General features: G+C 44.0%; 1 protein-coding gene across 1 annotated transcript in view; it reads left to right on the top strand.

Moving 5' to 3' along the window:
• VWF (von Willebrand factor) overlaps positions 1–13,678 on the top strand; it is a 224,898-nt gene that overhangs the window by 78,794 nt on the left and 132,426 nt on the right. The window contains exon 19 of the mRNA XM_044996564.1: positions 1,513–1,616. Coding sequence (XP_044852499.1) covers positions 1,513–1,616 — 104 coding nt within the window. The remainder of the gene's footprint in view (positions 1–1,512; positions 1,617–13,678) is intronic.

The following is a 13,678-nucleotide window of genomic DNA, read 5'->3' on the forward strand; positions in this document are numbered from 1 at the left end:
CTTAACCACATTATGTGGGATATGTTCCTCCCTATTGCCCACATCTCAGCTTCTTTTTCCCTCTGCTGCACTGACTTTATTACAGGACTCTCAAGTATATTATTGATCATTTCTGTTCCACTGGTGTGGACGATACTATATTAAGTGTATTACTACTGTGGCCATTCCCATCCATTTAGCCTTCCTTATATTCAGGAAAATATTCTGTCTTCCAGTCATTTTTCTCAGGTCCATACTCAGGTGGCTAACCTGAGTAGTCACCTGTGTTGCTCCAGCCACACTGCTAGTGCATGTCTGTCTACCGATGCTGGGGAGCACCTTCTCAACTGTTGTGTAGACATATCCCATGTGATCAGCCAACTCTCTGTGGACTTCTAATGGTCCATGGACCACAGTTTCAGAACCTGTGTTTAGTATTGAATAGATGAGGCCAAATACCAAGTTCTAGGACCTTGTATGGAAGTGCAGAGATATTCTGCTGACTCACCCTGGCAGTCAGACTAGATGGGTCTCACTTCCAATTCAGACTTATGAAGGATGCAAAAGTGATTATTTAATTATTATTTAAATAAATAAATTTAAATAAATTATTATTTATTATTTAAAAGTGAGCAGGTGAGAGAAAAGTAACAGAAATAGCTGAAGGGTCTGGAAGGACTCATTTCTCAAGAAAGAGATTAAAAGTTTGGCCAAATGTGCCTGTATTTGAAGACGAAGAAACTTAGTATTGTATAAAAGTGGAGGGGCTATAAATACAAATAATGGGATGATGTTAAGACAGGAAAAAAGTAGGCTGAATATAATGACACATTCCCCAGTCATAAAATCAATTAGTCTGTGGAATACCCTCTCAAGGGAACTGTTCCTTGGGTCATTAATCTGCAGTTGGCAGAGCACTGTCAAATACTCCCAGCATCTGCAAGGCACCATCCTAATCTGTTTGCTTTATCAGAGCTACAAATGGCCTCAGCCATCTTCTTTGCTTCTAGTCACAGTCGGTTTCACCTGATACTGTTTCTTCTGTGGGTTTCTTTTCAATGTTTGTCCTTTGACTGCTAATCAGCCTTAACTCTACTTCTGGCTTCTTCCTGGTGCAATCACCTTCTAGCTTGTCATGTTTGGGATACCTAGTGCTTGTGAATAGCTCACTGAATGCTTCTCCTCTGCTTGTCATGGTAGCCACATTCTTTTTTTTCTTTATCCTCCTTCACCCCATCCTATGTTTAGTCTTTCTCATCAGTAAGTTCTCTTGTGGTCTATTCAATTTTACTGCCCTGGTTTCTCTCAGCAACTTCAGCCAATGCCCAGTCCCTTCCACCTTTTCCTCCAGAGTGGAGATGAGGTTGCATTTCACGCATCTCTGGCTTTGTTCAGGATAGTCTTGGCTCCTTTGCTATTGTATTTGCATTTTCTCATGTTTGTTTTCCTTTAGTGTGCTGGTAATTTATACTAGCAGATACTAAGGGGCCAAATTGCTGATAAAATGTGTGTGTGTGTTTCTTTTATTTTTAGGTACGACATGAAAACAAATGTCTTGTCCCTGAGAGGTGCCCATGTTTCCACAATGGAAGAGAATATGCTAAAGGAGAGACAGTGAACATAGACTGTAACACTTGGTGAGCCATTTGCATTGTATTTCAAGTCTGCAATAATGATTGACGATTTTTAAAATGTTTTATTCTCCCCCCCTCCCCCTTACTGAGGGAAGTAGGGATAGGAAAGAGGATGCATTAAAATGTTGGACTAATGGCAGTGAAAAGTGCTCAGTGTGCTCTTGACCAGCACTGCATGATCACATCTGGTTAGGTCCAGAGTATGATTATTCGTAGATTCATGGCTAAGGGAGGCAGTATGACCTAAAGGATAGAACTTTGGACTGGGACTCAGGAGACCGAGGTTGGATAAGAACAAAGGAAGATAAGAACAGCAATACTGGGTCAGACCAAAGGTTCATCTAGCCCAGTATCCTGTCTACCGACAGTGGCCAATGCCAGGTGCCCCAGAGGGAATGAACAGAACAGGTAATCATCAAGTGATCCATTCCCTGTTGCCCATTCCCATCTTCTGGCAAACAGACACTAGGGACATCATCCCTGCCCATCCTGACTAATAGTCATTGATGGACCTATCCTCCATGAATTTATCTAGTTCTCTTTTGAACTCTGTTATAGTCTTGGAATGTCCTTTCTTTTGGATTGTTGTTCCTGTCTGCACCAGCTAATGGACAGATGTGTACAATAAGTTAAGGACAGGCCTTATGTACATAAGAACATAAGGTTCTATTCTTTGCTCTGCCACTGGCCAGCTGGGTGACCCTGGACAAGTCACATCACCTCTCTGTTCCTCAGTTTCCCCATATGTAAAATGAGGATAATGATACTTAACCATCATTTGTAAAACACTGTGAGACCTACTGGTGAAAAGTGCTGTATAAGAGATAGGTGTTGTTGTTTATTATTATTACAGATTCATAGGTTTTAAGACTGGAAGGCACCATTATGATCATCTATTCTGACCTCATGTATAATACAGGCCATAGATCCTCACCCATTATTGTGATACTCTGGGGACTTGTAGCGTGTCTCCGCAAGGTTCCTCTATAAGAAGTATTATACATCTATATAATAACTGTTCATGTCATATACATAAAATGCATTTTATGTCCTATACAACTATTGTAGACAGATAACATGCAGTTTTGTACACTAGACCACTAGCACGAAGGAGGTCAGTATCATTATTCCTGGATTACATGTGTCATGTTCCTCTCAAGTGGGTAGTCAACATAGGATTAGGTTCTACGGCTGCCATAAGCTAATCGTGTTGCTCTATTAGCTCGTGGCAGAAGTCTGCGCTCTGGTGTAAGAGGTTCTAAGGGTATGTCTACGATACCCGCTGGATCGGCGGGCAGCAATTGATCCAGTGGGGGTCGATTTATCGCTTCTAGTCTAGACACAATAAATCAATCCCTGAGCGCTCTCCCGTTGACTCCTGTACTCCAGCGCTGTGAGAGGTGCAGACAGAATCAACAGGGGAGCGGCAGCAGTCGACTCCACGCAGTGAAGTAGGTGAGTAGGTCTAAGTACATTGACTTCAGCTACGTTATTCACGTAGCTGAAGTTGCGTGACTTAGATCGATCCCCCACCTCACCCCCCAGTGTAGCCCAGGGCTAAGTTCAATTCCTGTGGCTTGTTTGTGGAGGGGAGAGTTACAGCTGCAGCACCAGAAGTGCTGTGTTTGCCACAGGCACAGTAACTTGCTTCTCCCCTTTTCCCAAGCAGAGTTACCCACTCTGCTTCTCCTCACCGTAAGAGGCTTGATTTTCAAAAGTAGTGAGGTCCCAGCTGTTCCTACTGAGGTTAATGGGAGCTTCTGGATGCTTAGCACTTTTGAAAATCAGGCTGCTTACTTAGGTGCTTTATTATGGAATTTGGAGCCTCACTTTAGGCTCCTATTGTTGAAAATCCTGGCCCTGAGTGAGCAGTGCACACCTGCTGCTGTAGCAGAAATAGGCTGGGTGCAGTTTGTATCAATGTGCTGCTACTGACAATCCCTGGCCCGGTGTGCCTTAGCTTTAACCGCACTTTTTGTGGGCCTGGCGTCAAACATATTTGTGGGCCCCCATGGGGCAAGGTGCAGGGGGGTGGGATGGTCAGTCTCCAGAGTGAAGGGCGGGCTCGGGACAATGAGGCACAGCGCGGCGGGAGCAGCCCTGCTCCGTGCAGCCCAGCAGGAGGGCACTGTTTACAAACCTGCAGCTGCCAGACGCACACTGGCCTGCCCAGCCCTGTGCTACCAGCATTCCCCTTCCCCTTGAGGGCGGATCCGCACCACACTGCCCCCCTGCCCAGTGCCCCACCCTTATGCCCAGCTCCCTCGCATAGAGACCTCCACCTCAGATCTCTATGCCCAGCCCCTACCCCTCCCAGAGACCTCCTCCGCTGGCCTCCCATCACAACTGCACAGCACCCTGCACACCACACCGCTCGCCCATCAACCCCCACCCATAGACCTGCCCACCACCTTCCTCCAGTCCCACCATGACAGCTGCACAGGACCCCATATTCCTGAGGGGAATAAAAAATTCTGCACACAATATTTTAAGATTCTGCAAATTTTATTTGTCAATAAATAAATGTGGAGGCTCCAACATGGCAGTGGGGAGCACAGGCCACTGGTTGCATGGAGGTGGGAGATTACCCTGCAGCCTCTCCCCATCTCACCCCAGGACAGGGACTTGGCAGAGAGGCTTCACCTGACCCTGACACAGTGCAAGGGCCAGGCCTTCCCCAGAAACACCCTGGGGCCCTGCCCCTCTGCACCAGGTGCACCAGGTGTGGGTGGGCAGGATCAGCCCGGTAGCAGGATCCAAGTGCAGAGGGACTTAGTGTGGGGGGATCCAGGTGGGGGTAAGAGAGTTCTCTGTGGGACAGTCTGGGTGCGGATGGCTCAGTGGGAGATCTGGATGCACAGAAACTCATTGGGGGGTTCCAGGTGCAGTGGCAATGGGACTCTGCAGGGGGTCCAGGTGAAGGTGTTTGGGGTCACAAGGGGGGGTCTAGGTGGAGGGGAGTGGGGTTCATTTTGGGGGGTCCAGGTGGTTAGGGCTCAGTGGGGAGTGTGTCTGGGGGGGCTTATTGGAGTGGTACAGATGCAGGGGAGGGGGGCTTGTCAGGGTGAGGGTTCAATGGGCCTGCTTAACAGGGGAGCCCCAGCTGCTGCCAAGGGGATGCTGCATGCTGGGCTCCAGCTTCTCCCCTGCCCCCGCTTTCCCCATCCCATGCCCCTTCCCTACTGCCCCATCTCTTCCCCATCCCACCCCCTTCTTTCCCCTCACCCCTGCTTCCCCCCTACCCCCCTTCTCTTCCCCATCCCATGTCCCTTCCCCACCATTCCATCTCCTCCCCAGGCTTCGGGGGCAGGGAGAAACTGCCCCCCAGCATGAGAGGTGAGCAGAGCAGGCTGGGACCAGGTCACTCCACTTCCTGTTGCCCGATGATTGCAGGGCGGGTCCAACCCTGCACTCACGGGGCAGCGGGAAGTGGAGTGGCCCGGCCCCAGCCTGCTCTGCTCTGTTCCCCTGGCTCCCAGCCATGGGACTTGAAGGGCAGGGGGGAACCGCCCCCCAGCACTCACCGGCAGCGCGGCTCGGAGCTGGCGGAGCAGAGCAGGCTGGGGCTGGGTCGCTCCACTTTCTGCCACCCGGTTTATGCAGGGTGTGCCCGACTCCTGCTGCAGTTCCCCGGGAAGTAACTCAGGGGAAGGGGTGGAGTGGAGACGGGGCTGGGGCAGAGCAGGGGTTGGAAGAGGCGGGGCAGGGATGGAGCGGGAGTGGGGGCAGCTTTCCTGGTCAGCTCAGCCAGCCGGAGGATCCAGTTAGCCGGGGCCCCTTCTGGCTCTGGGCCTCGCGCCATGGTAACCCAGTACTGTCTAACTGTACAATGAGAGCTGCAACTACTGCTAGCCCACTTAGGTGGTGTCAGTAGCATGATCAGTGGTGTCAAGGCTCTAGTCTTTGCCTGTGGTCTGCCATTTAGGCAGGCTGGACGTAGACTTGTACTGGATATGCATGTTCCCATGCAGCTCTACCAGTGCATTTCACTCCTCACCCAGAGGAGTTGTTCCAGCCTTGCTATACCTGCACGCACCCGCCCCCACCAGATCAGCTGACTTGCTTACATTCGGACCTACCGCATCCCCTTGCTATTGCAATCCTGAGGGCTTCTATGCCAAGGCAGTAATAATAGCAATATTTCCTAACTCTTATGTAGCATTTTTCATCTGTAGCACTTTTCATTCAGCCCACAGAACCTTGACCTACTGCATCCTCTGCTATTAGTGGTAGGTCTTGTCTGCACTCAAACGTGCATCAAATAAACTACATCAGATTTAATTCACACCTGCTAACTGGTGTGTGCACATGCTTATTTGGAAACATAAGGGTATTATTTTAATTTTCAATTGATAAAAGCTGAATTGGAAAAGGACATTTTAATTCCAAAATAATCGTGTCCACATACTGACTTGCAACAAAATAACAAATAGTGTGGCTTAAAAGCCAATGTAGTTATTTTGCAGCAAACTTGTGTCTAGACTTCCAGTAGAATTCTCACCAATCTCTCAGGGCTTTTTAATGCTAACTCACCTATAATATCATTTCCTTTTCCTGTTCTGGGCCTCTGTTTAATAAGTAGCTGCTATTTTATAATAATCAGGGATTCTAGTTTTCTGTGATTAAAAAAATCAACAACAAAATTTTCTGATAAAATAACATAAAAATCTGCGTTTTTCCCTGATTAAAATGAAATGCTGAACTTCAGTTTCCCGAGCCACAATATATATAGGTATCAGTTGAACACAAAGTTTTATTGATATATTTACAATTTTTACGCATTTGAAGCCTACCAATGCCATCAATCATTACAATAAAATAAATAGAATAATCCAGTCACAGTGCACTGTTTTTTTACTCTTTTCGATGGCCCTGCTGTTTTAACCTCGTTTTCATTTTTTTTCATTCAGTTTATGTTGAGTGCTTTCCATGTGTTCTACAGTTGTCTGCCTTTGAACGTAATATACAGCCTTGCTGCATACAGAACAGAACAGCATATTACCATCAACATGAAATTTGTCCTTGCTAAACTCAGTGACATGGTCTTTAGGGGTGATTTTTAAAGTTTTTGGCATGTTTTCATAACTTTAATTACTCAAGGCTGGAGGCTGAAGTAAAATTCAAGATGCATTAAAACATGAACCCCTATATGCTGTTGAGTAACCTCTATATGCTGGAAGCAGTTTAATGGAGTATGTTTAGCAATGTAAATTTAAAGTGCATTCAAAAATCAACCAGAAGAGGGGGAAGTTGTATGCATTGAATAAGTGACGCTGGTACTTCGAGTAAAATTAAGTTACTAGTTAATACATGTTTTTATTTTTTTATAAAATGTAAAAAACTAAAGATTCTCTGTAACATAACACAAATTCTGTGTTTTTCCATGGCAAACAGATTTCTAGGATAATAAAGCTAAAAAGCTGTGGTTTAGCCTACAGGCCCCTCTACACTGTAATTCCTACAAGGTTGGGGGAGCCAGATGTGGTGTTCCCTGACCCAATTAATAAACAGTTTCATATTGCAGTGAAAACAAGACCAATGCAGACTAAGATGTTACACTTTCAAAAGCAACTAAACGACCAAGTAGCCTAAGTGTCCCATTTACTTTCAACGAGACTTGGCTTTTAAGTGCCCGAGTCACTTTTCAAAACAGGACTTAGGCTCCTAAGTCATATAGTCTCTTTTGTAAATTTTAGCCAAGATCTTTTATTGCCCAGTTCTGTAGCAGCTTCCATGCTTCGTTCTCAACTACACAAGAGAACATCAGCTCCCCAATAAAGATTTTTCTTGTAGGGGCCCTTAAACAACAGTGATTAAACTCTGTTGTTTCTATAATTGGGACATGGTTTTACATTCCTAACGGATACAAGTTAGATCTGAACCTAGTCTCCAGTAGCCTTTTTTTGTGTTATTTATATGGAAATACTAACTTTCCCATAGTGATTCCTAGGGAGCTAGTTCCTACACTGTAGATCTGGAATGTTATGCTTGAGAATGGGGGGAAAGAGAGGATTTTGATTTTCTTTAAAGAGTACAACCTGCTTTCATGCTTCTGTTCTTAGTAATATGAGATGATTTAGGAGGTCAGCTACACTGACAACTTTATTGAGGCAATAATATCACTATGCATGAGCACAGTATTGTGCATTTATTGTTCTTTTGAAAATCTATCGGCAAAATTCCCAGTGCATGGTGATTTCCATAGTCATTTCACTTATTTTCAGTCATTTTTGAATTTTGCAATCATTTTTACAAGATGCCGCATTACTCCATTCTTGCCATTTTTCTTTTTGCTTCTGATGTGGTATTTGCAAAATTGTAGTGATAAAAATGGTCCTCAAATGCACACCCAAACACACACATGCTTTTCTTCTAAAACGGAGGAAGGTGGGAAATGCATAAAATAGCCAGTTTTCCTACTTTTCATGTTTGTATCTCATTTCAATTATTATTTTTAAGCTAAAATTGGAAGCAAGGTCCAATTTTATGAGAAGTAGAGTTTGAACAATACAGTGGGCTTGTAAAGTTGCATGACAGCTCTCAGCAGACATCAAGTTGAGCATCATTTAGGAATCAATGTGAGAAATTACTATCACTCTGAGAATATCCAAGAATAGATAGTCTGCATTTTGGAAGTCAAATCCTCCTCTCTTTTGTTTTCACTTTTTATACTGCTGTTGGAGGAGTTCTCATTCTCAGTTGTTCTTAGCCAGATGTGGACACCTGCAAACACAATATATGAGTCAGAGGTGTCAGATTTGGCATTTACATTCATCCTGACAAGTGGGAGACCCTAGTTCATGAGCAACAGAATGGCTCTAACCCTAAGCCAGTGGCAGACATTTTATTATGCTATGTGCTGGGAATTCAGTACTGTGCTTGAGCTTGGTGCAAAATTTGAAGTCATCTTTATGAAGCATGAGACAGTAGAACCATGCTTATCTGAGTTTGGCTAAGTCACACACTTCATAATCTGTACAAAAATTGTTGGTCTTGCTCCACCTCTAACCAAACATTTAATAGCAGATATTCTGTTGAGGTTTCATATTACTGAGACGTCATTGTTTTCACCAAATGTACTGTAGAATATTTACTGTACTATGAAGCGTTATCCAAATTAAACTACAAATAGTCTCATGTTAAGGCACTAGGCTGGGACGGGAAGGATCTAGGGTCAGTTCCCAGCTCTGCCACAGATTTACCTACATGAGCTTGGGCAAGTGATTCAGTCTCTTTGTGCTTCACTTTTCCCAGCTATAAAGTAGGGATAAAACTCCCTGTACCCTACCCTTTATCTGTCATGTCTATGGAGACTGTACATTCTTTGAGACAGAGGCTGGCTCTTAAAATATGTAGAGTGCTTATCACAATGGGGCCCTAATCTCAAGCAAGGTCTCTAGGCACTGTTCTGAGACAAATAAATAATCATCATCATTGATGAAATAAATGAAAAAAGGCTGTGATGCATCATCCTTGCTTTTTCATGTTGTATATTCCCTCTCTTGTTAATTATCAACATTCAGTAACTCACTGTGGCCCTGATCCACAGTCCTTTGATGGCCGTGGAAAGACTCCAAATGACCTCCAGGGACTTTGGATCAGGACCTCTGGGTCTCCTAGTTACCAATGTGAATTTGCAACGGCCTGCTGGGTGACCTTGGGTAAGTCACTTTCCCAGGCTCTGCCTCAGTTTCCCCACATAAAATGGGGATAATGGATACTGATCTCCTTTATAAAGTGTTTTGAGACCTTCTGATAAGTGCTATATAAGAACTAAGTATTATTACTGTAGTCAGTACAACAAAAGGGTTTAAGCATTATCTAGAAACCCTTAATAATCTCATAACAATAAACATAACTAGCATGGTGGCATGACTGTTAAAAACATACTCTCCCCCCCCCCAAACATACTCCCCCCCCCAAATCACCCTACATGTTTTATTCTCCTCTTACATACAAAGGTGTAGCTCCACTGAAATCAATGAAGTTACACCTGTGTAAAACTGGTGAGCTAAGAGAATTAGGCACTTCTGCATTATAGATGCACAGGAGCAGGCTCCAGGGCTGTGTACAGCTGGCAATAAGGAGAAAAGACAGAAAAGGAATGAGCAAGAAGGAGAAAAGTAAAAAAAGAATATTTCCTGCCTCCTTTTTTTCTAACGTCTGCATTTTTATATGAGATTAGCAGTGCAGTTCAATTATTACAGTAGCAGTGAGGCATGATGATCCCAATCCACTAACTTGACTAGATTTCTCCTTTTTCTGATCAGCTACTCTCAGTGCACAGTGAAAAGGTGGTTCTGCTCCTACTCTGAGGCATGAAAGAGGTTGGCTGGCCTCTTACTATGTGTGACCTGTGGTAGGCCAGATAGTCTGAAGCCCATCTATCTCCTAGTTTGGTTTGACCGCCTCATTAGAATTGACATGGGGCTGTCTTGCCCAATGGCATCCCTCAGAGTATTGTTCTGCCAGACTATGAGGTAATGTCTCAAATTGCTGGGTCAGATAAAATACCATTAAGAATGAAATGCAGTTAAGAACAGGGAGACTTCTTTGGACAGCAATGGTATTATACTTAAGTAATACAATCTGAACAGAAACCGTTGGCAGGCTGAATTACAGGCCTGGTTTCTTGGTCCGCAAACTTGGTCACTAGAGTAAACAGAGTAAACACATGTCCTCTGGCATCAGTCGGATATTAAATCTACTACTATTTTGGCTTCCTATGAGGAAAAAGGGACACTATCGCAAATACAAGAAGGGCCAGTCACATTATGCGTCATATTTAACATATAATGGTCTTGGGAGGATAATAAAAGTGTTTTTGTAAAAGGATATGCTGAGCAGAGCAGGATATCCACAATCAAACACTAACAGCATTATGAAATATTCCAGCACACTCTGCCCAGCCCTCTTCTTGTAATAAGGAAGTTCAGGAGAGCACCTATTTCTATATGCAATCTGTAACTGAAGGGATAACCTATCCATACTGATGCTCATTGTTTTAAAGGTCATGAGTGAGATTCTTACTCCCACTCTGGCCTATTTACGACAGGTAAAAGGGCCTGAATGGTGGAAAGTGGCACTAAAAGTCCTGTATCCACCTGCGGGAGGACTCCCCGAGGATGGGTATGGAGGCAGATGGCTACAGGCTGTTCTTCAGAGGATTTGCTTGTAAACCACAATATAGGGGCCATGCCTGCAATAGGGCTGCCGTGATTCCAGGCAGTACTATGGCCCATAGGGCAGCCTTGGGAGGCTGTTGTAACTTGGATAGGTCTCCGGGGGTATCTCAGTTACACTGGGGGCCCTCTCCAGCCCTTTCAAGAGTTTGGGATTGGGAAGGTGCAAAGCATAGGAGGTGCGGCATAGGGTTTCCCCCCATATCTATTTATTTTCATAAAGGATCCTGTAGTGGATCCCAAAATTAATTGGTTCACGTACCACCTCCTTAAAAAATTTGTTGTGAAGTGGACTGATGGATCATCAAGCTCATGTGCCACTGGGGTACACTTACCACAGTTTGGGGAATGCGGCGTAGGGGGCACAAGGGTAATAGACTTTCTGTTTGCTCAGTCACTCTCTCCAGTATGGCACTGTTAGAATTATGCAGTAATTTAATCAGGCTGCACTGTGTCTGGGTCTAAAACAGCCATGCAGGGGAGTAAGGCCTACTCTCAACCCCTCGTAGATTTCCTCTCATTGTGGAGTTCAGACACAATAAGAACAAAGGTCAAACATAGCCCACAGAGAGCTAGGTGAGTCAATTGGTAGGCCAGGAGTCTGATCCTGAGTAAATCACATGTGAATTTATGCCTGGAGGAATAACACCACCTTCTTTTCACTTTGCTGGATATCACTAGATTTGGGCAAATAATCTGCAGCAAATAATTTACTTGAAACATTCCAATTTGTTTTCTTGCTCTCAGAATATCCAGGAGCAGATGACGATTTTTGCAAATGTACCTGTTGTTAGAATTTACTAGACAAATGATTTTCCAGAGTGTTTTTGTTCTGATTTTTAAACTCTGGATTGATCTCAAGCAGGTCAATGAGACTATTCGGTACACAGTATTTGAAATCTAAACTGTCGGCTGGTTGAGATCGGTCTCATGAGTTGAAAGGTATTGTTGTCATTCACTGACTGGAAGATTGTAACTCTTCAGGTCAGGGAGAGGCCCTGAGGAACCCACTGGTGCTTTGAATGTCTCAGAGAGTGGCAGTAATTTAGGGCCTGCACCAAAGCGCACTGAAGTCGATGGAAAGTCTCATTAACTCCAGTGGGCTCTGGATTGGGACCATAGGAAGGGAGCAGATAGTAGCATTACAGACTTTGAGAAAATGTAAAACTTTCCCCCTGCTTGGCTATGCAAGCCTTAGCCAAGTCGTCATTCCTAGGTAAATTAGGCTACTGTAAGATTTATTGGCTGGGTGAAGAGTTTAAATGTAATTTTCTGTCAGCACACTCATACAGAATTATTGCGTGCCCAACCTGTATTGGAGTCTGTTGGGTCAAAAGAGCAATGGGAGCAGTGCAAGTTGGCTGCTCAGAAGCAGCCTCATGGTGTTTAGAAGGTTGGTTGGTTGGATTGTTCATTTTGATTTGAAATAAGGGGAGCCCAAAACAGCTGCTCTTGGGGTAGCAGCAGCCTGGAGATCTCCAAGGTTTCCAGGGCAGTTGAAGCAGGGTGAGCTTGAGCCCTGTGTCATGTATTTCTGTACTAGCTATGGACTGGTCACAGAGCTTGCCTATGCACACCAAATATGGGCATCCTAAGAGCCTTTAATGCTTTGCCAGGTATGGCTGAGGTTGGTTTAAATAAGGTATTTTATACACAGCACCACCTAGTGGCTGAGCATATAATACAGTTTAGCATTCTATTACACTGGGGACAGTTTTTTTGTGGGGTGGGGAAAGTGGGGGAAAGCAGGCAGCAGCTTCCCCCTGAGAGCACTGCTGCAAGCAGCCCAAACAGGCAAGGTTGAAGTGACTGATGGAGCCTAGAGGGAGACTGCCCAGCATTGTGGGAGAGACTGTAGGACTACACTGCAATTACAAACCTGCGGCTGTGATGTGAGAGGAAAAGTTAAAGGCAGAGGAGTTAAACAAGAGGAAAAATAACTAACGAGTCTCTGAAGCAATCTAAGGAATTATTAGAAAAAAACATTGTTAGAAAACTGTGAGAAAAGTAAAGCAAGAATGAAAAGGGAAAGAAATAAGCTGTAATAAAAAATAAACTGTAATTAAGGAGAAATAGACTTAAGAAATAAAGAGAAAGTGAGCGGTAGTGAAAGTAAGAAAATGACAAGGACTGTAAAATAAAATATTCAGACATCATTTTAAAGTATACAAGGTGTGAAGTGACAGGAATAGAGAAATTGTCAGAGAGCAAGGGACTGGCAGCCAGAAAGGAACAGAGTGAAAATTGTTCAATCAAGGAGCTGACACGTCACATTAAGGAATACATGTCTTTATCTGAGCTGGGACTTAAAATAGTCAACAAAGACTGCACAAGAGGATTGCTCAAGATGTAATTAAACATCCTAACAACTTTTCCTCCAAACTTTGGTCTTACAGGGGCTGAAAACTGAGAAACTGAAAAGGGAACATATAACAGTGGGTTTTATGTTCTAGTGCATTGTATTTTCTAATACCAAACTCTGTTAGTTCATAATATAAATTGTTACCTATAAAGTGAGTTTAATTGAGATAATAGTAGAGAACAGTAATAGTTTACAGTAGTTTATGGTATAGGCCTAAGTAGTAGTTCCTGCTAAAACAACTATTTCTGATTTACTTCTGATTATTCCCCACTTAACTAATTTCTACTTTACCCCAACTTGTTGAGATAAAACATGATCTGGGCTCTAGATTACCTGTGTTTCTCTTTATTGCTCTGATTCAGAATACTCCTCCATTGGGCTTGTTGCACACGTGAGAGACAGTGTTGCCTAATGATTATATTGTAAGTGTAACTTGTTGTTTTTACACATTTATACCAGTCCTGGGACAGAGATGATCAAGCAGTATGCAGGCAATCCTAACCCGGCATTACTGTCTAGGT

The sequence above is a fragment of the Mauremys mutica genome, chromosome 1 (genome assembly GCF_020497125.1).
Source record: "Mauremys mutica isolate MM-2020 ecotype Southern chromosome 1, ASM2049712v1, whole genome shotgun sequence".
NCBI classification, from domain to species: domain Eukaryota; kingdom Metazoa; phylum Chordata; order Testudines; family Geoemydidae; genus Mauremys; species Mauremys mutica.